Source organism: Phascolarctos cinereus, unplaced genomic scaffold (assembly GCF_003287225.1).
Source record: "Phascolarctos cinereus isolate Bilbo 61053 unplaced genomic scaffold, phaCin_HiC Scaffold_3;HRSCAF=262, whole genome shotgun sequence".
In the NCBI taxonomy this organism is placed as follows: domain Eukaryota; kingdom Metazoa; phylum Chordata; class Mammalia; order Diprotodontia; family Phascolarctidae; genus Phascolarctos; species Phascolarctos cinereus.
This window is the reverse complement of record NW_027555736.1, coordinates 184,434,726-184,459,496: the sequence shown is the minus strand read 5'-3', so window position 1 is coordinate 184,459,496 and position 24,771 is coordinate 184,434,726. Positions and strand designations below refer to the sequence as shown.

At 46.9% G+C, this 24,771-nt stretch overlaps 1 protein-coding gene across 2 annotated transcripts in view; it reads left to right on the top strand.

The window, feature by feature from the left end:
- Nucleotides 1–4,221: 4,221 nt before the first annotated feature.
- Nucleotides 4,222–24,771, top strand: part of BMF (Bcl2 modifying factor) — a 28,064-nt gene continuing 7,514 nt past the window's right edge. Inside the window, exons 1-4 of one of the 2 annotated variants that reach the window (XM_021009340.2) lie at nucleotides 4,227–4,328; nucleotides 5,545–5,621; nucleotides 7,255–7,551; nucleotides 9,935–10,095. In XM_021009340.2, coding sequence (XP_020864999.1) covers nucleotides 7,260–7,551; nucleotides 9,935–10,095 — 453 coding nt within the window. In that variant the 5' untranslated portion in view covers nucleotides 4,227–4,328; nucleotides 5,545–5,621; nucleotides 7,255–7,259. Of the gene's footprint in view, nucleotides 4,329–5,544; nucleotides 5,622–7,254; nucleotides 7,552–9,934; nucleotides 10,096–24,771 lie in introns of both variants that reach the window. The other variant, XM_021009342.2, reaches the window with a different exon arrangement.

Genomic DNA, 24,771 nt, shown 5'->3' with positions numbered 1-24,771 from the left:
ATACATTAAAATCACTTTGTACATATTTTTCTTAACTTATCTGCATATATGTTATTGACCCTTTGTAGAATGTAAGCTCAGACCCAGCTCTTTTTCCCCATTCCAGACTTGTATATTGCCCCAGGGATTCTCAAAACCACTTGTCCAGTGATAAAGCATCAGAATAAGGAATAGATGAGTGCTGAGGGACATGTGCTTTGGGATATGCATCCAGCAAATCAGACATTTCCAGCCTCTCACTCCCATGATCCTTGTTACATATGTGCCTGGGACCTACTTTTTTTTTTTTAATTCAGAGGGGTGTGTTCAGTTATTTCAGACCCTTCATGACCCCATTTGGGCTTTTCTTGGCAAATATATAGGAATGGTTTACCATTTCCTTCTTCAGATCATTTAACAGATGAGGAAACTGAGGTAAACAGGGTAAAGTGACTTGCCCAGGGTCACAAAGCTAGTAAAGTGTCTAAGGCCAGATTTGAACTCAGGAAGAGGAGTCTTCCTGACACCAGGCCCAATATTCTATCCACTGCACCACCTATTTGCCCAAATTCAAGGGCATAGAGACCTCCAAATGAGAATTTCCTTCTACCAAGGCAGATAAACACCTGTTCTGAAACAAAATATGTAGTGATAACTTTGAATGTACTGTCCCGGAGCAAGGCTGGCTACGTCTCCCACTCAGATTTCTAGAGGTCAGGAGTGTCTTTCTCAGACTCTGTGCTATCCTGGACAAACCCTATCCTGCAGCCATGACTCTGAACTCACTCTCTCATCTGAGACTAGTGTGTCTCCTCTGTCTTGATTTGCCCTGAGATTTCATTTATTCCCAGTAAAGAGTTAGTTCACTCTTGTGTATTTTCTGGTATATTTTAGTGTGCATAATTTCTCTGATTTCTGCTTCCTGTCTGCTTATTTACTCCTTACTCTCTATTTATGATGGCCTTTTATATAACTAGCATTTGGTGGGAAGGAGTTAAAATAGCTAAGCTACGGTGATCAGAGAAGTGGCTTTTGTTTTGAACCCCTAAGATTGCATCTCTAAACCACCAATACTGAGAGGGGAGCATATAGCTGTAATTCAACTGTGGTACCCCTTTCTAGAGCGCAGCTAGATGGCGCCATGGGTAGAGTGCCTGGAGTCAGGAAGACCTGAATTCAAATCTGGCCTCTGACACTCACGAGCTGTGTGACCATAGGCAAGTCACTTAACCCTGTTTATCTCAGTTTCTTCATCTGTAAAATGAGTTGGAGAAGAAAATGGCAAACCACTCCAGTATCTTAGGGGTTTTTTTGGTTTTTTTTTTTTTTGGCAATTGGGGTTAAGTGACTTGCCCAAGGTCACACAGCTAGTAAAAAATCTGAGGCCAGATTTGAACTCAGGTCCTCCTGACTTCAGGGCTGGTGCTCTATCCACTGCTCCACCTAGCTGCCCCTCATTCTGGTATCTTTGCCAAGAAAACCCAAATAGGGTTACAAAGAGTTGGACACAACTGAAAACAACCAAACAACACCACCCCTTTCTGAGAGTGTGCTCTGCCTGATGGCATTCTGGGGACTTGCCTGCCCTCCTACCCTCTCAGTGCTTGTGCAGCCCCCTCCCTGGACTTTTCTCTTCTCCTCAGAGTTGGTCCTGACCTCAGATCATATCTAGCCACACCTTCTGAGAACCTCTTACAAAGTATGGTCCAACAGATTTTGCGAAAGGTCAGTTACCTGAGGTAGGGAGAAGTGAAATGACTTGCGCAGGGGAACACCATTAGCAGGCTTCACAGGTCAGATTTGAACCTAGGTCTTTCTGACTCCAAGGTTGAATCTCTGCCCACTACCCAATGTTGCCTCTGCATCTTGTTTTTGTCTTTTTATCCTCAGCACTTATTCCATGTCTGGTATGTAGTAGGTGCACAGTAAGTACTTGTGGAATTAAATTGAATAAAAGTAATAGAACTTTGTCTGTGGTACAACATGCTCTTTGAGTCTCAGTTTCTTCATTCTTAAAATGGGACTAATCATACTTGTGTTACTCATTTTACCTCTTTATCGTGAAATTTGGAATTCATTTGGAAAATGAATATGTATGAGCTGTTATTATTGCCAGGATGAATATCAGCCCTTAGAAAGGACAAGGGGGATATCTTGGTCATTTTCTTCAACCTCCTTTTACCTCTACCTTACCTTTTGTGGACATCCTCTTCCCACCTGAAAGATCAAAATCCCTCCCAATCTACCAAGCAGGTCTCCCTGTTTGGCCCTGATTAATCCTTAAGGACAATTGAATCGTTGCCTCCATTAAAGAGGTACCTCTTCTAAGCAGGGTGGGGCAGATCACAGGTTCAGACATCTAGTAGGATGAGAACTTAAGGGCCATTTGGTCCAAACCTCTCATTTTACAGTTAAGGAAACAGAGGCTCAGGAAGGTTAGGTAATTTGCCCAAGGTCACACAGTGAGCAAGCATCAAAGGAAGGATTTGAACCCAGGGTCCTCTTACTCCATTACCAGTGTTCTTCCCATCATACCATACTAGATTGGTAAAGGGTGAAAAAGGAATTGTAGACTCCACTTCACAGGGTCATTGACTTAGAGGTGGACATCTTGTCCAACTCCCTCATTTTGCTAACTTGTGGCAAAGCTCTGGCTGCCCTACCTGTGGTGACTGCACTATAAGCAGTAGAGTCAGGATTCAAACCCATATCCCCCAACTCCAAATCCTGTGCTCTTTCCATGACTACAGCTGGGAATGGCAGCTATGTGTGATATTACAAACTTTAATGGAACTCTAGGTGGAAACTTCTCTCGGAGTGAGGGGTGCTGGTGAGCCATCATTCATCAGTGAAGGCAGAAATTGCAGGAAAGATGGAAGGGAGAGTTCCCAGGAAGAACAAGATTCCTCCAAAGGATGGGCAAGGGCAGGGAAATGGCTGAATTCAGGACAAAAATGAAGTAAGTGAAATGTTTAACCACACCATCACATCTCCATCCAGGGGAAATATTTACCATGTACTTCAGGACCAGCTACAGCAAGCAAACTCACAGTCTGGCTAAATTTGCAACCCATGGATTAAGAAGTCAGATGTTGTGGATACAGCGATGGCCCTAGAGTCAGGAGCACCTGAGTTCAAATCCAGCCTCAGACACATGACACACTAGCTGGGTGACCCTGGGCAAGTCACTTAATCCATACTGCCTCACACACACACACACAAAAGTCAGATGTCTTCACCAGATGAATAGTCAACAACCCTTCCCACTACCCAATGGAAATGTGACATTGACACACTATATCTTCACTTGCCCTGCAGGTAGGCATACTGTCCAAACAGCCCCTGAATAACAGACAGGACCCTTCTTCGTGGAGATACTTATTTTGCAGCTTGCTAGGTGTAGTCAAGGTACTACAATTCCAAACTAAGACGTGATGACTTTTCTTCTTTTCTTCTTCTTCTTCTTCTTCTTCTTCTTCTTCTTCTTCTTCTTCTTCTTCTTCTTCTTCTTCTTCTTTTCTTCTTCTTCTTCTTCTTCTTCTTCTTCTTCTTTCTTCTTCTTCTTCTTCTTCTTCTTCTTCTTCTTCTTCTTCTTCTTCTTTCTCTTCCTCCTCTTCTTCCTCCTCCTCTTCTCCTTCCTCCCCCTCCTTCCTCTCTCTCCCCTTCTTTTTCTTCCTTCTTTTTTCTTTTTGCTTTGGAGTCCAGAATATGAAACTTGGGCAGTAACTTAAAACTACTAGGTGAACTGATAAGGTTCTCCACTCGATGACGCTTTTAGGTTGTAAAGTCACAGCCCTTGGCATGGGTGTAGACGCTGTGTTCCGACAGGACATGATAATATTGGGTCATGAGGCATACAGAGCCGTGAGGATCCACATCACTTGTCAACAGGAAGCTGTGATCCCATTGGCTATTGTAGGGGAAGCAAATTGAAGATATCTTCCCCTCCCCCAGGTAATTATGTAGTCCGATCACGAAAAACCCTGGGTCTCATAGGAACACTTTTGGGGCCCACTTTCTGTTTTCTGGATTCCAAAAGAAGGAGTGGCACAGCCGACGTGAAGGCCGGGGAGCCAACTCTTCGCTTTTGTGGAGGTTCAGAATTTTGCCCTGCCCCCTTGCCGCGCATCTCCTGGAAGGTTCACACATTCGCGACTGTCCCTGCCTGCTGCCCAGCCCCGGACTTGGAGCTTCGCTCACCATTGGTCAGGTCGTGGTTGAGGGGCGGGGCTTCGTCAGCTGTTTGCGGGATGCCAGAGAGCGGGGGTATTTTGGAAACAATACCGCGCGGGCGGCGGCAGAGGGTGGCCTCCCTGCGCGCGCGCCTGCCGCCTGTGCCCCTTCGCCAGGTAAGCCCCCGGGGATGGGGGGCTGACCGGCCGAGCAGGGTGCAGCGCCCCGTGGGGGGCAGACGGCGCCACGTGGCGGGGAGCGGGCTGCACTGAGTTCCCCGTGTGGGGGGCAGAGTGGACCCTTGGGGATCCGTGACCCGAGGCAGGGAAGGCTTGGAGTGGTGGCCACTACTTGGGGGCAGTGCAGGGAGTAGGGAGGAGGAGTTAAAGGGCTGACCCAAGAGAGGAGTGAGCTGCCTCAAACCCCAGTGATTTGTGAGCGTGGGGCTCCCTGGAAGGAGCTTGGGGTGCACTCTGCCCCAGGGAGGTCGCTGGCAGAAAAGGGGCTCAGGTTGCAATGACTAAGGAAGCTTGGGGGTGCAGTGTCTATGGGTCTTTGGGGGTGTGTGGAATGCCCTAGCTCTTTTTTTAGATTCCTACTCCAAAGAAGGGAAGGTGGTGAAGAGTTTTGGGGTGTACTGCCTCACGAGGGGTCTGACTACTCCTTTACATGTTGGCTTGCTTTACCTCCTTCCCATCTCAGTCTGGGCACTGAGCCCCAAGCGCTCATCACTGGGCTTTGGCTCTGAGCCCTGGCATCATAACCCTAGAGCTGAGGCTCTTTCCTGGAGTTATCTTGTACTGTGGACCCAGGTCTGTAGTATACACATGACCCCTGGTTTCTGGCAGCGTCTAGTTTCTGTCTGTGCCCTCTGGGGCCAAGCCCAACTTTTGGAAGCCACTGTCACAGTTGGAAAAGGTTTGGGCAGGTCCAGAAGGGCTTGGATTTCACTTTGGAGTAACTTCTTACCTGGCAGTGTCTTCCTGAGGAAACCGAGCCCTCTGGCTCAGTGTCCCACATGCTCAGCTCCATGGGGATCTCTTCCATCATTTACCCCAAGGGTTTTAAGGGACCACTTGCCTCATCTTCCACCCCTCCCCCAGTCAGCGTACCACAACTTTTCTGTACTAGCTTGTACTGGCAGAGGAGTCTGGAGCTGAATCACTGGGGAAAGTCAGATCAGGTTGGGGCGAGGGGGGGGGAGGTGTCTGTGCACTTCCTACAGTAGAGAATGGAAAGGATCTCCTGGGGATTGCTGATCCAGCCCACTCAGGCTACACCTCCCCCACTCACCCAACCCAGGCAGTTTAGAACTAGGGCTTTGCCTGGAGGGTAAAAGCTGACAAGCTTCAGAGGAGAAAAAGAGTCTCTGTCTTTTGCCTGTGTTTGTAGGATCCCAGCAGCGTTAAAGGGAACCCTCTTTGGGATTACTGTTATCAGCTAAAGGCTGTCATTCTTCTGGGCAACAGGTAACCACTACTACATAACTCTGGTAGAGCAGCCTCAGGTCAGTTCAGTTAGAAAGTTTGCATCCTGGTGCATAGAAGAGAGAGAGAGAGAGAGAGAGAGAGAGAGAGAGAGAGAGAGAGAGAGAGAGAGAGTGAGTGTGTGTGTGTGTGTGTGTGTGTGTGTGGTGTGTGTGTGTGAGAGAGAGAGAGAGAGAGAGACAGAGACAGAGAGAGACAGAGAGAGAGAGCATCCAGTCATCTGCATGTCTCCTTTGGCCCTTTTCATTAACAACTCAGGTATCTGGGAGAAGGGAGTGTTGGAGTGTTGGATTTGATGAAAGTAGAAGTATTTGATACCCAGGCTCTCCAAATTTAGGTATGATCTATTCGAATGCTTTAGAAAAACAGTTCAGTTTGGATTGTGTTTGAAGGCAAGAGATAAGCTGGGATACAGGAGTCCCGAGTTCTGGGTTTTTTTGCTGTCTTTGACAAGCTTTATGCCACGGCACTCAGTTGAAGAAAGGGCATTAGAGAATGTAGGTGACTTCTGCTTTGGGGTGCTAGCAAAGCTAAGACACACTGACACTGGAGTCACTGAATACATGGGACAAGTGTATAGTACTGAGTTATAAACTGTGGGAGCTGGGGAATATGTTGCCCCAGGACTTAGTCTTCTCTAAGCTGTCCGTTAAAGCAAGAGGTGCTTCTTAGTTACCCGAATGGTATAGGTAGGGGAAGGAGGAGTGATGCCAGAGCAGTGAGGCTGAGTTTTACTTCCTCCTAGGAGACAGGATACACAGCTCCCGGGTTCAGCTAGGGACAGGCATGGGGTAGGGGTTTGGGACTTTGCAAAGGGCAGGTTCTGAAGGCTTCTAGGTGATAAGCTTACCCTCCCAGTGGACTTCTGGAGAGCAGAGAGCTCAGTTCAGTGACTCTCCAGATTCAGAGCATCTTGTTGTGACTTGGGCCTCCCAGGAATCTCACCACCACCAAACCACCCTCCAGTGTCTATTGGTGAGTGTTGAGCAAGAGGGGGTGGGGCATAGGGGAAAGTTAGGCAGCTGGGAGGGACTTGAGCAGGTTCTGGAGCTGGAAGGGAGGCTGCAAGGTTATTGTTGGCTTTTGTCGTAGTTGTTACTTAGCCAGGAGTTCAGCTCTGCCTGAGTGTAGTAGTGAGCTCCCTAGGGCGGGGATTATGCCGCTTTCTCACTTGTAGAGAACACTGTGTCTGGAGCCTGCTTGGGTGACCTTGCACTCCTGGAGCAGGTGAATGACTTGGGTGCCACTTCCCCTCCCCCACTGCTTTCATTGTTTACCATTTCCTAAATACCCCATAGTAGCACCCAGACTCTGTAAGTCTCATTAGCAACCAAAATAGCTCTTGCCAAGAGCTCTCATAGTCTGAACTCCACAGACAGGCCTGTTCAGGAAAAGAAGCCAAGGGTAGAGGAGACTGTGGGCAGCCTGATAGAGGGGCCAGGTGTGTTGGGTTTTGCCCAGGTAGTTTGGGGGGATATTTTTTTGGTCCCCTTTGCCAAGGCTGTATGCCAGCAGTCCCTGACCTTATCTTTCATTGGCTAGGAGGAACATGGGCATGAGTGTTTCAGGATGGGGGGGGAGTGGCCCTCCAGACTTGACTGCCTTTCTTTTGCAGGAGAGATGGAACCTCCTCATTATGTTGAAGAGCTGGAGGACGATGTGTTCCACCCGGAGGATTCAGAGCCTGGTGCACAGCCAGGGGGCCTGACCTCAGCTGCTCTGTTTGCCCAGAGCCAGCCCGACTATATGCTGGATGGGCTGCAGCTTTTCCCTCTCACCCACTGCTGTGGCCCAGGGCTTCGGTCTGTTGGCCAGGAAGACAAGGCCACTCAGACCCTCAGTCCGGCATCCCCAAGCCAGGGTGTCATGCTGCCTTGTGGAGTGACTGAAGAACCCCACCGACTCTTTTATGGTGAGCTTGAGTGTCTCTTCCCTCTGGATTCCTTCTCTCCTGAATTCAGGGTAGAGGGGAAAGTATCCCTTCCAATAAAGGTAGGACCGGGGGCAGCAGGGAAATTGAGTCCTCTCTTCTCTGCCTTCTGAGCCCTCGTTTCTTTCTGCTCCTTGCTGGATCAGTGGCCAGTCCTCATAAAGCTGGATTGCCTTTCTCATCATTTACCATTCATTTATCCAGTCAACAAATAACTATTGAGCACCTACTATGTGCAAGGCATTGTGGTTCAGTGCTGTGGGAATTTGGAGCAGGTATTCTTTCACTATTCCAAGAATACCACTATTCTGGTACAAGAGGGGATTGTAGTCGGTGACTTTTAAGTTCTTTTCCAGCACTAACATTCTTTCTCTTTTTTTTTTCTTGTATTCTAAAGTCCCTTTTGGCTCTGCTTATCTGTTACTGTGTTCAGTGGGTATGGCAAGCTTTTTTTCCTTTGCATAGGGGACAACCCAGTCTTAGATCTAGTTGGGTCTCTCCTCACCTCCACACACCCAGGAGAGGGCTTTGGGGGTAGAAAAGGACTGGCCAAGCCTTCTTGCTTTGGTGTTGATGTTCTGTCTCGGAGGTGAGCTAGAAGAAAGGCCCTTTCTGGTTATCAGTGACCTGTGGTGGTAAGGAAAGGGTGGTGGTGGGGAAGACATAAAAGTGCTTCCCTACTCCCCCTGGACTTATCATTTGTTCTGCTGCTACATTGTAGTTCCCTCTGGAAGAGAACGGTTCCTAGGGGCCAAGCTTGGCTCCCAGCTTTTATTGAAGACTACTTGTGGTTGGAAGGACAACAGGAGAAAATTGCCAAGTGCTGGCTGGGTTTGGCTTCATGCTGAGAGAGAGGCTGGTCCTCAGGAACAGGGTGGCTTAAATCTGGGCAGAGCCCATTTCCATTACCTAAATTTAAGGGGCGTGAGAGGCAGGCATAAGGAGTGAGGTTGGGCATTAGGCCCATTTTTTAGTTTAAAGAGAGGAAAGGGAAACCAGGTTCTGAAGTTATCTTATGTGTATAGGACGAGGCAGAGGACCTCTGGTGACTGCATTTCTTTCCAGAAGGCACTGCCTTACAGTGATAAGGCAGACTAGTTCTGTACAGAGTTGGCCTGAGTAATTAGAAAAGGAGGGGAGGGAGTGGAGAGTCTCCGATTTAAGGGATGCCTACAGTCTCTACATTCAGAGGGCATCCCAGGAGTCCCAGCTCAGGCTGCCTGCAGGGACTTTGTTTTTCCTATGGCCTAAGGCGCTCTCTTCTTGGTCTTGGCAGTATTGCCTGAAGCGTGCTGGGGATGTTCCAGGGCGTATCATCCTCTGCAGCTCCACCTTTTGGCCCTTTCCTCAGTCTCTTAGTCTATTGGAACCAAAAACCCTGGAGAGCTTAAAAATTCCTTCTAGAGCAGGGCTTCACCCTGGAGGGGAATGAGTGCTTAATTATGGTAATATACAGCCATAAAAATAACTCTCAGATTTGTTACCAGTCTGCTCTTTCAAATGGACCTTTCTGACCTTCTAGCCAAATTTTATGCCCCGTTCCATCACTTACTCTGTATTCTGTCCAGATTGGACTCTTTGTATTTTCCTGCCTCACTGTCTTTGCTCACAGTGCTCTATATACCTGGAATGCCCTACCTTATTCTTCTTCTCCATCCTTTAAGGCTTAGCTCAGATACCACCTGTATAGTAAGCTTTTCCTCCTCCTCCTCCATCTTCTTCTTCTTCCTCACTCTCTCTTTCTCTTCCACCTCCCAACTATGTGTGATCATTTTTTTCTTCTCAACTCTTAAAGTACTGTTTTAATCTTTCTTGTACTCCTATCATGTTCTAGTCTGTACCATAGCTATTTATGTACTCAGGTACTGAGTTTTATTTCCCTTATTTTTTCCCCCTATAATACAACATAGCACTTAGTAGGCTCTTTTTTTGGGGGGGTGTTATAAAAATGAAATCTGTTCTCCTTGCATAAATTCGTAATTAATCAACTTTGGAAAATAGATGAGAGACTATGTCTGCTATGGAGTCATGCCAAAGTTGAAATTTGTACTGTTTGATTTTTGATCAAGGCTCCAGTAAGTCCAGTGGAAAGAGTCAAAGGATCTGAGTTAAAATATGGCCTCTGGTGCTAACTTCCCATGTGACCTTGGGCAAATCATTTAACTTTTTTGAGTCTAGTTTCCCCATCTGTAAAATGAGAGGGTTGGACTACATAGCCAATGAGATCCTTCCAGATTTGCACTTGGAACTGATGCTTACCAGTGGACCTTCCTAGGCATTTGTGGATGAAGCCTGTAGGAAGGACTCTGGCTATTGTGTAAAATGCTGGCTCGTGTCTACCGTCTCCCTCCTGCCATCTTTGCAGGCAATGCTGGATACCGACTTCCCCTCCCAGCCAATTTTCCTGCAAGCTTGAGGCTTGGAGAGGAGCCCCCTCAAGAGCAGTGGGAACATCGAGCTGAGGTGCAGATTGCGCGAAAGCTTCAGTGCATAGCGGACCAGTTCCACAGACTCCACATGCAGCGGGTAGGTATCAGGTAATAGACGCTGAGCTTAAACAGGTGCCAGGACCATAAGAACCCTATGCTGCCTTTCTCTCATTCGAAATCCTCATCCAGACATGGGACATCCTTCAGTTGGACTCTCGAGCTCTTCTTTGACTTGCCATGGTTTTTGAGGAATAGTTGGGTCCAGTTGCGGGGAGCGTTTTGAACGCTGAAGGTGAAAGTTAGGAAGAGTCTCACCTTGATTGGGAGACAGGAGGGTTCTGGTGAGATGGGAGCTATGAAAGGGCTGGGCAGCAGCTTGGTCACAATCCCCACCTCCCCACCTCCTTGCCCCAGCACTGTCACCCCTGTGGATTGGAGTGGATGCTCAGTCCCCACTGCCTGCTCATGCATTCAGTGCAGCAGAGGGAAGGTTAACCCAGGCAGTGGGGCTCTAGCATGGGAGGGGGAAGCTGTGGAACCGGTTGTAATTTGACACTTTCCAGCTGGGGAGGCCGCCTGATCTGATGTCTCTGTCTGGGAACCAGAGCCAGGGACTCGGGAGAAAATAGTACCTCTGAGAATCCCTCCTGGCCTGGGGCTTTGGGTGCCCAGTGGCAGCCCAGCAGCCCAACCCTGGCAGCGCCTCAGTGGAGCATCGCGTGTCAGCTAAGCATGTGGCAGAGTTAGTCAACAAAGGTGGCAGCGGCCGGCTGGCTCGTGCAGGAGGAGCTGTGGAGGGCCCTGGGCTGCCCCCCTGCACTGGGCCTTTCTGCGCCGGTCCTCCCAGCCAGAACACTTAACCCTTCCTCCCCTGGCAAACATTTTGGAGTGTTGCCCAGGCAGGGAGAGGTATCTCAGGAAATGCCAAGTGTGAATTCAAGTCACTTAGAAATCGAATTAACCAGTCTTTGAGGTGCACCATCCTAGCTGATCTACGTTAAGTTGGTGGTGGCTGTGTTCTCCACCCACCCCCATACTAAAGGATACTTCACTTAGGGATACAAGATTAAATAAGTGATTGCAGAGGTTTCAGAGGGAATGACTGACTAGGTGTAGACCTGGTCTCCAATGCCCGCTTTGGTATCAGAGCTGAACAGTAGCTGGATCTTGGAATATCTTTATTGTGTCCACTTGGCCACAGTCCTTTCCCAGGCATGGATAGGCCTGTGAGGTTTAGTTCTGATTAGAATCTGGGGCAAGGGGAGAAAATGAGACAAAATATGGGGTTGCCACTATGGGCCCATGAATACTTTCTGGTTCTTTTGCTGGGCTTTTACTCATGGTGGGGGCAGGTGGGTTATGTAAGGACAGAAGCAGTCATCTAGTATCGGGTAGCAAGAGTAATCTCTAGGGGAAGGGGAAGGGTTACGTCACCAAAGGTGGCTTGGAAATCATGACCCAGAGTCCCCATCCCCTTGTTTCTACCCCAGGGATCCCAAATTGCTCTATGCCTTGGCCCCAAGAGCTTCCCTTTTTGGCTCCCACTCTGGGCCCTTGACCTAGTTCCAGTTTGGCCTAATTCTTTCCTGGCCTTCCTTTCCATCCTTACCCCTGTCCCCTAATCTACTGTCTCCGTTACTGGACCTTACACAGTGGTTTGGCGCAGGGAGGAGCTGTTCAGAACTGTTCCTTCTCTGCAGTCACGTTTTTAGAACTGGCGGGAGCTAGGCCACACACTGGCTCCCCTCCTCTGGCTGGAAGAGATTCTCTTGTAGTCTGTCCTTGGTCACCAGTGGTGGGAGCTGTCTGGTCAGTTATTTCTCTAGGGCAATTCCTGCTTAGCTAGTCTGGTGTGGGATCTGAATGTGAGGTGAAGGCCTCCCACCCCTTCCTAGGGCCTGGCTTGCACTCCTGGCTCTGCTTTTGCCCAGTTGTCTGACTCCTCTGTGTTACATTAATACATTTTCACCTAGGGAGATTTCCCCCTACAAACACACCTAAGAAAAAGTGGTAGGGAATCCTTTCTTCCCAGGGCTTGGCTGCAACTAAAGTTCTTCCAGCCCCCAACCTCAGTCCCCCAGCTCTGGCTACTAAACAAGAAAAGGTGACCCAGGAGTTTAGAGTGGCCCCTTTAAGAGCACAGAGTCAACTTCCCCAGTCCTACTTAGGCTGTGAGCCAGAGGCGCTCACTATTCAATCTCAGTCTGGGTTGCTGACCTCCCAGGGCCCTGGCCATCTCAGCTCGAGGGGTGGTGGGGGGGGCGGTGGGGGGCGGTGGGAAGGGGAACTGGAGTACAACCTTCCAGGGAAGCAAATACTCAGGGTGCAATGGATGGACCCTGACTGATCCTCCTCCCCCCGCCAGTGGCTTTGGAGTGACTTTAAATTCTGACTTTCTAACCTGTTTTCTCAGCTCCAACATTATGTAAAAGCCAGGCCCTAATGTTATTTCTTTTCTCTTTGAAAACTTCCCCTAGCATTTCTTTCTTCCTTTCCTTCCTCTCATTTCTAACACCAGGCTCACTCCTGCCACTAGGGCCTTTGGGGAAACTAGGAGGTCTAATAACCATAAGCAAAATGGCCATAGATATTCTCTCTTTTGGACCTTTCAGAAACTGACTTTAGAAAGTAAGTCACTTTTTGCATTCGTCTCTTGCATCCATTGCTGGCTGGCATCTGCTGTCTACAAAGCACCTTGTGGCCCATTCCTGCTTTTGCTGTTTCCCTCTTTGCTGCTCTCCCTGCTTGGTCTTATGTTCCATTTGTCCCTTCCTAAGACATAGCCGCGAAGTAACCTGTGGCTTTGGCTAAGGCTTTCTCCCATGGGTCCAGGCTCTGGGAGATCATCGGATCATAGATCTAAAGTTGGAAGGGACTTCTGAGGCCTTCTAGTTACACAAAGTCACACAGGTAGTAAGGATCAGAGGTGATGTTTGAACGCAGGCCTTCTGATTCAAGGCCAGTATTTTCCTTTCCAGGTTTGTTTTTTTTCTTTTTGGCTTTTACAAAGGAATTTTTACTTTAAATATGTTGTCAGAATAAACATATAGACATTTCCTGCAATACTTCCAAGTCGTCCTTCCCCTGTATCCCTTCTGTCTCTGAGGGAGCAGGCTCACCCTTTAGCTCAGTTCCTAAATAACATTGTTCCTGCAAAGTTCATGGACAGGTATGGCATGACTGCCTCATGAGTCCGACTTGGACTCCCGCTCCCGATGGCAGAAGAGGTCATTCCTTTGCTTCTTGGGGCATTGATGCTGGTCCTGGTCTGGAACCTTGGCTTTAGAATAGTGGGATGCCAAGAGGCTCCCCTCCCTTTTCCGGATGCTGCAAACAGAGGAGTCATTTGGATCCTCCAAGAGAAACTGAGGCACAGCCCAATAGCTTCATCTTCATCAGGTGGTCAGTCAGTTACAGGATGTCTACACACACACTACAGTCTTTTTAAGGAGGCTCCAGTATAGTGGAAACAACTCTGTATTTAGTATCGGATGACGTTGGATTTGATGGATTGCTATTTTCTTATTATCTACGAAGCCTTGGACAAGTGACTCAATCTCTGGAGGCCCCTAAGGTTCCTTCTCACTCTAAATGCCTCAGTTGTGGCCCCTGATGAGTTGAGTGATGCAGTCAGAGCCAAGGGGGAGAGAGGTGCCCGCTGTGTGGTAGGGTCCCTAGGAAGGACGAAGGGAGATCTAATCACCTTCCTCCTACCTCCTCACATCTTGAGACACTTCACTCTGCATGTTGGACTGGGTATCTATCTTATATTCCTAGTTTCTGTGTCTTCCCTCAGATATTCTTTCTGTAAAGTCAGGGAAGCCTTCCTCCTATGGGGAGCTATGGGTCAAGGTCAGAAGACTAGATGAAGTTAGGGATGGATCTGTGGTACTGAAAAATGGGACTACATGGAGGGCATGGAGAGCTGAATGTGTCACCTAACAGAACCCCAATGTGGAAATTGTCTGAAACAGAATGTAAACTCCGTAAAGGCAAGGACTGCTTAATTTTTTTTCCTTTGTCCCCCCAGTGTCAAGCACACGCCTGGCTTATAATAGGCACTTAATAAAATGCTTGTCGGAAGATTGATTGTGTTAGCCAAAACCTCTCTGATAGCTTTTCAGTTGAAGACTTGGCTTATTTCCCGAGCTGCATTGTCTTCTGGGGACTAGTACAGTTGTGATGGTGGTCATTTAGGGACGGACATTTAGGTTAGAGACAGAATATAACTTGGAGACAGAAAATCAAAGTCTGAGGTGTGCCTGTTAATGGCTTTTTGGGTTTCCAAGGCATTTGGAGGCAGAATGTAGTATTACCTCTTCCCACATACTTATCAGTCCTATTTGTCCTGCTAACTCCATTGTTTAAACCCAGAAGTGTAGGCTTCCGACTCCTTGATGCATCCGTGAATTGATGAAGTATGTAGTCCAGTATGAGGTCCAGTGAGGGCACCCAGGGTTTGGTTACTTAGGTTTGACCTTGGTGTTCTCTGAGTTCATGTGTTCTTCCTTCTCCGGAAGAGGGTAGAAACATTTCCTGGCTACTTCAATAGATACCTTGCTAGGACCTCCACAGAGAGGGATCTTTGCTTCTTACAACACAGGACTAGTTCCTGTGCTCTGCTCTACTTTTGCCCCAACACAGCATGGCGTGAAGGAGGGCATGTGTGGCTCAGCCATCATGCATTGGGCTGATGGTGAGTGGGTCTCCTTGTCTCCCTGAAGAAGAGGCGTATGGGTCTCTTTAAACCTTGGGACATTTCCCAGAGAGCTCGTGAAGGTAAGACACCCTTCACTTCAGGACGACTGGCCAAGCAAACTTATAAGGAGATAGGAATTAGGCACCTAGAGACTGTTCTTTGGTTTGCACTGGGGAATAATTCCACCCTGACCAATCTGACTTAGAAATCCTGAGTATAATCGTTATTAGATCCTTAGAAAATTAATTCTGGATGAGGTTTCACCTATGCTATAAGCAAAAGTATCATCAGACCACTTTGATGGCAAGTGGTTGTTTGGTGTTTTTTTTTCCAGAGGGAGTTAAAAAATAAATTTAGTTTGTGACATAGGCCTATAGCCTGTAGTTTATATAAAAATTTAGGCACCTTGGGGGAGAAATCTTGCAAATGACCAGTTATGACTGCAGATGATTGATGGTGGAGGTTGGCTGCTGCCTCTTAGAAGAGGTGGCAGTCTGTGGGTGTGGAATGAGGCATACGTTTTCAGGCCTGGCCAACATTTTGGTTTGTTTTGCTTGATTATGCTATTTATTCAGGAGGAAATTCTAATGCTAGGGAGGTGGGGGGGGCTGTAGGGGAGGAAAGTGGAGAGTGATGTATAAAAAAAGAAGAGCATCAATGAAACGTTTTTTAAAAGAGAGAAAAGGCCAGGCTAAGCTGTTGTCTTATGTGGTATAATTAGACTTATTAGTGACTTTTTTTGGCCAGTGCCTGGCTCATTAGCTTCTTGGCCTTTTAAAACCCTCCCATTGTTGGGTGGTTTTTCTAAACCAAAACTGTGGCTTGCTTGCACTGTAGCTTAGCCTCTAAGAGGGGGTGGTCCTGGGCTGGGGGATAGGAAAGCCTCAGAGACTGATGAGAAGGAGTCCCTGGGGAGTCAGCCTCTGCCACTGAAGTGGAAAGCCTGCCTGGAGCACTTCAGAGAGGTGGGGGGGGGATGCTGGGCAGGAATGGAGGTGAGGGGGTGGGTGGGCAGAGGGGTAGCTGTTGAGAGAGGCTGTGCGTGAGAGCCCGGTCTTCTGGGCCCTGTGTTTGCTCTGTGGCTGGCTCTGTTTATATCGCTGGCTATATTTAGCCTCTGAGTCATCTGTGTGGCTGACAAGGGGCCGAGTTCCCCACAGGCTCTGCACCTGACAGCTCCTCCTTCAGTGTTCCAGGAGAAGGGGCCAGTCAGTTTCTCCCCATGGTGGTAGGCGTGTGTGTGTGTGTGTGTGTGTGTGTGTGTGTGTGTGTGTGTGTGTGTTGTTGTGTGTATGTTGTTGTGTGTATGTTGGGGGGGGCAGAGATTATACTGGTGTGCTCAGTGGGAACAGAGGTAAGGGTTTGGCTTGGATTTTAACCCGTGCTACCTACTGGTGGAAAAAAAAATACCCTTGCTATTCCTACCATGACCAGAACAAAGTGTATATAAGAGAGACGGGAACTAGAGCCTCCTCCCCTGCTTAGATTGGCAGCATCCAGGAAAGAAAGCCCCAGTGGGGCAGGAACCAGCTAGCCACAGGGGTCATTGAAAGGAGCCCAGTCTTACCTCTCCACAGCCTTTTGGATCCAAATAGCACCCTGTCCCCCCAAACCCCCCATGAAGTCATAGGACCCAGGTTCAAATCCCATTCCAGTCGTTCACTGGGCATGTCACTTATCTCCTGTGGCCTCAGTTTCCTTATCTGTAACATGAAGGAGTTGGCCATATGCCCTCTAGGGCTCCTACCAGCTCCAAATCTCTGATCCTGTGAACTATTACTCCTACCCTTGTGTCCTAGGGGAGTTAGATACCACAATTCTGTGCCAGGCTCCCAAGAGTCTTCTTCACTTCTCCATTTGTAGACCAAAGGGAAGTGAGGCATTGAGGGGGCTTTTAGAGAAACTGGGCCTGGGGTTCTGTAGCTCCTGCCTCGGAGACCCATACTCAAATTGCTCCATCACCTAGACTGGCAGTGTGATAAGGGGACAAGGAGGGGAAGGAGGGCCTGTGGGTTTGGGGGAGTGGAGAGCAGTCAATCCAGACCTTTTCACCTCTCCCCCAGCCTCTTTAGCCCTCCCTTCCTTGTAGCCACCCACTAGCCACCAAAGTCAGCCTTTTGGGTTGGGTAAGAAGGGAAGCCCGGCTACTGCTGGGCATGAGAACAGGCTGTCCTAAGGCTGCCCTCTCCTCCCCGTGAGGCGATTGGCGTTGCCATGGTGGCGAGTGGCTTCCACTTCCTGTAGGCATAGCCGTCAAAGGACACAGCTCTTGGCAAGGTATTTTTCTTTTCTGTTTTGGTGTAATTTCTTCCCCTAGGGCAGAAAAACCGAAACATTGAATTTTAAGAAGTGTCCTATCAATCTGTCTTCCCTGGCTGGTCTGTTTCCTGTCCAGGTCTGTACCTGTGGGGTTTAATCTCCCCTTGGACAGTGTACAGAATTCACTCTCTGATCTTGGTGCCGGGGCGGGGGGGGGGGAACAGAATGGGAATAGCTATAAGGTCTGACTGTCTAGAGGGGAAGAGAGTGTTTCTCTGGTGGGCCTTGGAGCCTGAGGCCCCTTTCAGTAGGATCATGGAGCTGAAAGGGCTCTCCGAGGAAATCTAGTCTAACCCTGTCATTTTATAATTGAGGAAACTGAGGGCCAGCAGGGACAATAATACGTTATTTGCCCAGAGTCCCACATGTAATAAGCATTAGAGGCTGAATTTGAAATTGGGTCCACCAGAACTGGTGACCTTTCCCATATTGAGAGAATTTCTCTGCAAAAATGAAGATAAGGCCCATTCTTGCCTTGGGCTCCATTTCATTCCTCACTAGTCCACATCGAAGCTAGGTAGAAAGAAAAGACAGAAGGACACTAGCATTTATTAAGTGCCTACTATGCAGCTGGGTGGTGCAATGGATAGAGTACCAGGCCTGGAGTCAAGAAGATCTGAGTTCATATCCAGCCTCAGACACTTACTAGCAGTGTGACCTTGGGCAAATCACTTCACCCTGTTTGCCTCAGTTTCTTCATCTGTAAAATGAGTTGGAGAAGGAAATGGCAAATCACTCCATTATCTTTACTGGGAAAACCCCAAATGGAGTCATGAAGAGTCAGACACAAGTGAAAATTATTAACCAACAATAACAACAGTCCACGTTCCCCAAATACAGTTAATAACCAAGCATTTATTAAGTGCCTACTATGTGCCAGGTAGTACTGAGTACTGGAGATACAGGGGCATAAATGAAATAGTCCCTACCTATCAAGGAACTCACATTCTGTTGTGTACAGGTAGAATGGAGAGTCACAGATTTAGAGCTGACCTTAGAGGTCTAGTCAAATCCTCTCACTTTATAAATGAGAGACTGAGGCCTAGAAGGGTTGAGTGACTTTAGAAAAGTCACTCATGTCAAAAGCAAGAGATCTGGGATTTTCTTTGAGTCTTTTGAATTGGATTTTCCTGATATCTCTCTCACACTGTAGTGGCTACAAGGACCTTGTCGTCAGCCCTTCTCTAGGGTTCATATAGATGGAGAAAAATAGCATGAGAAGGTATAGATCCATTCCTGAAACATTCACCAGCATTTTCAGAAATGGAATCATGTTTCACAGTTATCTGCATTGTAACTTCAGGCATGTTTTATCTCGTTTTCTGATTCTATCTTCATTGAGCCATGGCTCCTTCACAATTTACTTTACTCTTATTTCCAGTCTTTTTGTCAAGCAATCATTGATCAGGAAACAAATTCCCTTAAATGTTATTTTTGTGATTAATTCTTTGGCAAAGATGGGACAATCTGCTTATCACATAGTGAAGAGAGCACTAAGTTGGGGTGGCAGAAAACTTAAATAGCAATACGACTAATTAGCAGTGTGACCTTGGACAAGTCCTTCAATCTCCTTGAACCTCTCCGAATTAGAGTAGAAGTAGCTCCTGTCCTTCCAACATCACAGGACTGTTGTGACAAGTGAATAAGACACATGGAAACAGCTTGTCAGATATCAAGCTCTTTATAAAAAGGCAATATTATGAAATGGGGTGCAGTATCTCATATTTGGAGGGGACCTCAAAGGCCATCTAGCCCAATCTCTCATACCCAAGCAACAATCTCTTTTGCAAACTGCTTGGTAAGTGGTCATCTGGCCTTTGTTTGATGCCCTCCACCAAAAAGGTGGGGAGGTAGCCAATTGCCTCTCTAAGTAACTCCTTCCACTTTTGGATAATTCTTATCATTAGGAAAATGTTCCTTATATCAAGCCTAAATTTGCCTGTTTGTGACTTCCTTTGAGTATTCCCTGTCCTGCCATCTGGGACTAATCAGGATGTGTTCCAGATGACAGCCACTCAAATCCTTGAAGACAGCTGTCACACCCCACCCTCCCTAAACTGTATTACATACCTTTTCCCCTCCCCCAAGCCTTCATTTCTCAAGGCTAATCATTCTCAGTTCCTTCAACTTATCCTGCTATGATATATAAATATAATATATATATATATATATATATATGTATGTATCCTGCTATGTATGATCTTGACTTCCTTCACCCTCTGGATACTCTTGGCTTATCAGTGGCTTTCCTAAAAGGCCATGCATGGGAATGAGCACAATACTCCAGATAGAGTTCATTGCAATGTTTAAAAAGTTCAAGTGATATATTTTCTGGGTAATTAGTAATTTTATTAATAATGCTAGATTTTTAATAAAACGTCAGTGGCACACTCGAATGCCAAAGACAGTCATGGTGGCGGCTCATGTCTTATATACCCTTGGAAGAGGGTTGTTCCTGAGGGTGGCAATCAACTCTGGTTGGCTAATAATTAATTAGAAAATAAATATTACAATGAGGAGCTGAGAGTGACATCATGTCACTCTTGGCCAGAGAGACTATCTCTATACCCACACCACCCCCAGCCTTGGGCAATCTAGATAAAAGGATCTATCTCCACCCAAGCTTGACTGAGTGGAGTGGAATTCACTTTAGATTAGAGATTGCTTGTAAGGTTGGGTGGGGTTGGAGAGAGGAGAAAATTAGCCCAATCTTCAGAGACTGAGTTTTTGAAATGAAGACAATAGAAAAAGGGGGGAGCTTTGGATCTCCCTATATCCTTGGTTAAAAATAACCATTTCTCTTATCAGCCAGTACAGCTATTTTCATTTCCCCAATTTTGGTTACCATCCCTCTGACCTTGGAGCCTAAGATCCAATTAACTTTCTAGGCCATCATTTCACGTTGTTGACTCATATGGAATGGTTGAGAATCCTGAGGAGATTTGGAGAGGTGAGGGTGTTGCAGTTGATGGCGGGGGGGGGGGGGGGGGGGACAGGAGGAAACTCCCACACCCGTGAAACTATCCCTGAACCTAAAGACTAGCAATGGCTGATGTTGCTACTCTGCTCTAAAATCTACAGTGTGGTTTGTACGCCTTTCCTGCCCGCTTCGTTCTGGACCTGTATTTTTGTTGGGGGAGAGGGCTTCTTTGTGAGGAAGTTCCTTCTGATAATGCAGATCTGCAACAGTTTGGCAGTCTGTAACCTCAGAGGCAGGCAGCATCATGTGGAGGACAGAGAGCTGGCCCCAGAGTTTGGATGACTCGGGTTCAGATCTTACCTTTGGCCCATACTGACTGGATGACATTGGTCAAGTCACTGTGTGTTCCAGGCAGCTCCCTTACCTGCCTTGCTTTATCTCTTTGTCATTTTGGAATCCCATAGGTTGAATTTTCTTAAAGTGAGCCACACCTGTATTCCTTCTCCTTCTTTGTATTTCTTTGAGCTAAAAATGAGCTTATGAGTGCGATTGGGACATAAATGACCATAAAGTATATACAAACTCATTGGTAGAGAGAGAGAAACGGATCCTGGTGATCAAACTGGGAGCTAAGATCCTGTATACTGAGGGCAGGGTATAGTCCCCATTCCCTCAGACAGAAGCCTTGTAGGTCAGGGCAAGGTTTAGATTGTATAATTCAACCTTGTCAGATAAAATGAACCACCATTTTTTTTTGACTAGTTGGCTTTCCCTATAAGCAATGAACATATTATATTGTAAGACAAAATAATTCTTTTAATACTGGCCTTGGGCAAGGGGTTTCTCCGAGACTAATTTCTTTGTATTCCATTCCACAAGTGACTGATGACTGGGTGCCTGCTTTGGGTACTTGCATGTTCTGGGTCTTGAAGAGAGAGTGATGAGGAGGCAGCGTGTGGTTTATTGGAAAGATCCATCCAGTCAGAAGACCTGAGTTGGAGTCCCCATCCCCGCCATTGAATACTTTTGTAACCGAGGAAGTTACTTAATCTCTCTGAGCATTGGTTTCCTTATTTGTCAAACGAGGATAATGATGCTTACACCGTTGTTTTTAGAATTGTATGTGTGTGGAAGCACTTTGTAACTATTCTACCAATTGCTACCTGTGTGGTTTTGGGTGGGCCTCAGTTTCCTCATCTGTAAAATGAGGGGGTTAGATGAGAAGATCTCCCAAGTCCCTTCTAGCTCTAAATCCGTGGTCCTAACCATCATACATCATATAAAGATAAGCTACGCCATGTGGTCACTCCCTTTCTTTGTTTTCTTCATCCCGCTTGGTCAGGAGTTCTTAATTAGACTCCTTTGACACTCTGATCCAGCCTATGGCCCCCTTCTCAGAATAATGTTTTTTGGGGGGAAGGAAATTCTAAATTTCAGCTAGGGGAAAATAAAGATGTAACTTTCTTTCTTCCCGTCCAAGTTCATGGACCCACCAAAATCTGTCTGTGGACCGTGTGGATCCCAGAACCTCTGCTCTAAATGATGCAGGCGAGCTTCTGGCCAGAAGTAATGGTGAGCTGGGAACTGGCCTAGAATGCCTATGCCAGTACTGGTAATGCTCTCCTGAATGCAGCAATGACCCTATTTTGTAATGGTTGTGTCCCAGTTGCTCACTGCTTCATTTGGGGGCCCCTTCAAACATGTCCATAGTTTGGAGAGGACCTGGTTTGAATCCCAGTTCTGCCATTGACTAACTGTGTGACCTTGACTTAACTTTCTTTAGCCTTAATATTTCCTCAGCTGTAAGATGGGGACAATAGAATAATACTTATATTGGCTGCCTCATAAAGTTGCTGTGAAGAATAAATGAAGGGTTGGATGTAAAAAGTATTTTTAAACTCAAAAGCTTTATATGAAGATCAGCTATGGCTAATGTTTTTTGGACCTCACCTGTGATTTCAAAGACATAAGGATCTCTCCCAGGGGGGGAATTTCCTCTCCCAACACAGAGCAGTACCTGCTTGGTCACTGCTATCCTTAGAAAGTTGGGGGCAACTGGGTTAGTGCAGTCATTAGAGCTCTGGGCCTAGTTCAAATCTGACCTCTGATACTTCCTAGCTGTGTGACCCTGGAAAAGTCACTTAACTCTGTTTGCCTCAGTTTCCTTATCTGTAAAATGACCTGGAGAAGGAAATGGCAAACTCCTCCAGTACCTTTGCCAAGAAAACCCCAAATGGGGTCACAAAGAACCAGGCATGACTGAAATGAATCAGCAATTCTTAGAGCTACCTGGAGCATTGAGAGGTTAAGTGATTATCCTAGAATCACACAGCTAGAGGCCATCAGGACTCTGAGGCCAACTCTATCTGCTACTATCCACTGTCTTTCCTTATAATGGCCAGTAATAATAATAATAACCGCTATTATAATTATATGTATTCTTTTCCTCACTGCCTAAACTTATCCTTCACTATCCTATATAATACTGGTATAGAGGCACTCAGTCAGTCATCTAGCATTAATTAAGTGCATACTGTCTGCTGGGCACTGTGTTAAGCTCTGGGTTTACAAAGAAAGGCAACCCCCCCCCCCAACAACCAGTCCCAGCTCTCAAGGAGTCTAATGGGGGTGACAGTATGAAAATAGCTGTGTAAAACCTATATACAGGATAAACTAGGGATAGTTTGAGAGGGAAGACACTAAGGAGGCCGGGGCATGAGTTTACATTGTGAGGCCCAGTCCAGCTTGGCATCCTTGGGAATGTCCCTAATGGGGCAACTAGATGGTGCAGTGGATAGAGCACCAGCCCTGAAGTCAGGAGGACCTGAGTTCAAATCCGGCCTTAGACCAAACACTTGACACTTACTAGCTGTGTGACCCTGGGCAAATCACTTAACCCCAATTGCCAAAAAAAAAAAAAAAAAGAAAGGGAATGGCCCTACCACATATCCTGGAGCTTGGAAGGAGCTACTGGGCCACTGGTTCCTTTTCTAGGCCAAAGTCCATCTAGTGAGTCTAGATCTACAGCAGGCTGCAAAAGGGGTCATCTTGATAGCTGAATGCCAAGTACAGACTCTCCCAGTCCCCACTGCCCCTGAAGGACTCTTGAACAATAAATCTGACGCTCCAGTGTTTCGGTGTTGTTGAGCTCCCTGTGTTCTTTTCAGAAAAAAATTGGTTTCCTTCCTTCTTCCCGTGTTTCTCCCACTGCCTTCCCTCCAAACAGTTTTTCTTTCCTCACTAGTTAAACCTCTTTGTTTCAAACTTACAAAAAAAAAAGTTGTTTCTTGTAATCAGGATCTTCTTTGATTTTTCTCAGCTCGAGGTGGCTTGGTTTCCTTTTAGGAAGGGCCTTTTGGGGGCTACTTCATGACAAGGGAAGATGGAGTGGATTATGTATGTATGTCTGTGTCTGGCTGTGCCCTGAGAGCTCATGTGAGGGCTGTGTGCATATTTCACAATTCCCATTCCTTGTTTTGTCGCATAATGCTGCCGATGCAGTGGGGTTCAGATGCTTCCTGGACGATTTAGTCTGGTCTCCAGGCTCCCTTCATGCCCCACCCTCCAGGGATAGTGGGGCTAGGTAGATGGAACTCTTGAGTCAGAATCTTAAGAAGACACGTGAATAACAAATGTGGAATGGTAGAGCTGGGTGAGGCTTCACCCAATGCTTTCAGTCAGTTTGCAGGTGAGGAAATGGACACTCAGGTACAGATATTCCTATCATCACATAGGTTGTCTATGGCTGAACCAGGGTGAGGATCATAGGATTTAGAACTGGAGAGAATGTTAGAAATCATCTGGTGCACCCTTCTCATTTTACTGGTAAGGCCACCGAGGCTCCCACTCTCTAGATACACACTCCCAGTGTTGTTCCCACTACACCAGATTCCTTCCCTTGGTTGTAAATTAAGTCTCTAGTCTCAATTTGTTACCAACAAATGCTAAGGAGATCCACCACAAATATTGTCATCTATCAAGGAAGCAGCATAGCTTAGTAGAAAGAGTCTTGGATTTGAAGTCAGAGGACTTAAATTCAAATCCTGGCTCTGTTACTTACTGGCTATGTGATGTAGACAAGCCATTTCAGTTTCCTGGGCCTCAGTTTCCTCATGTGTAAAAAAAGGAGAGATTGGTCTAGATGGCCTATAAGGTCCCTTCGAGTTCTAAATATATGATCTTATGACCCTAGGATGCAGTAAGTTTGATGCACAAACTAAGCCCTGGGAGTTTCTCGCTCAATCAAAGGTCTACCTTTGGATAGGCTCCCACGGGGATTATGGCAGGAGGACTTTGGCTTTTAGTACCCTAACTACCTACTTGGTGTCTGGATTCCATCAGTGTGGAAACTCCTTCCACAACTTCTCATCTGGTATATGCATTTCTTTTCCATATTTTCCCATCAATCTATCTAATATGATGAAATCAGTCAATTAGCATTATGCTCCTACTATGTGTCAGAGACTCTGCTAGTCACTAGGGATACAAAGACTAAAATGAGACCGTTGCTGCCTTCAAGGAGCTTATACTCTTATTGACCTTCCTCTTGTTCTTTTAATATCTTGGAGGGAACCAGTATGATGAACATAGTACCTTCTGGTTCTCCTTCTATCTGACAGGCTCACCTCCTTTTTGGGTTATCCTTGCCCTTGATAATGTATCTGTTGCCACTTTTTCATCCATAGCATCATAGATTTAGTGCTGCTAGAAGGGAACCTGGAGGTCATCTAGTCTGACCTTTTCATCTTGCAGATGAGAAACCTGAGGCCCAGACTGTTCTTGTTAACGTGCTGCATCTAGTTTATGCCGCACCGTGTGTCTTTCCATCTCCCTTT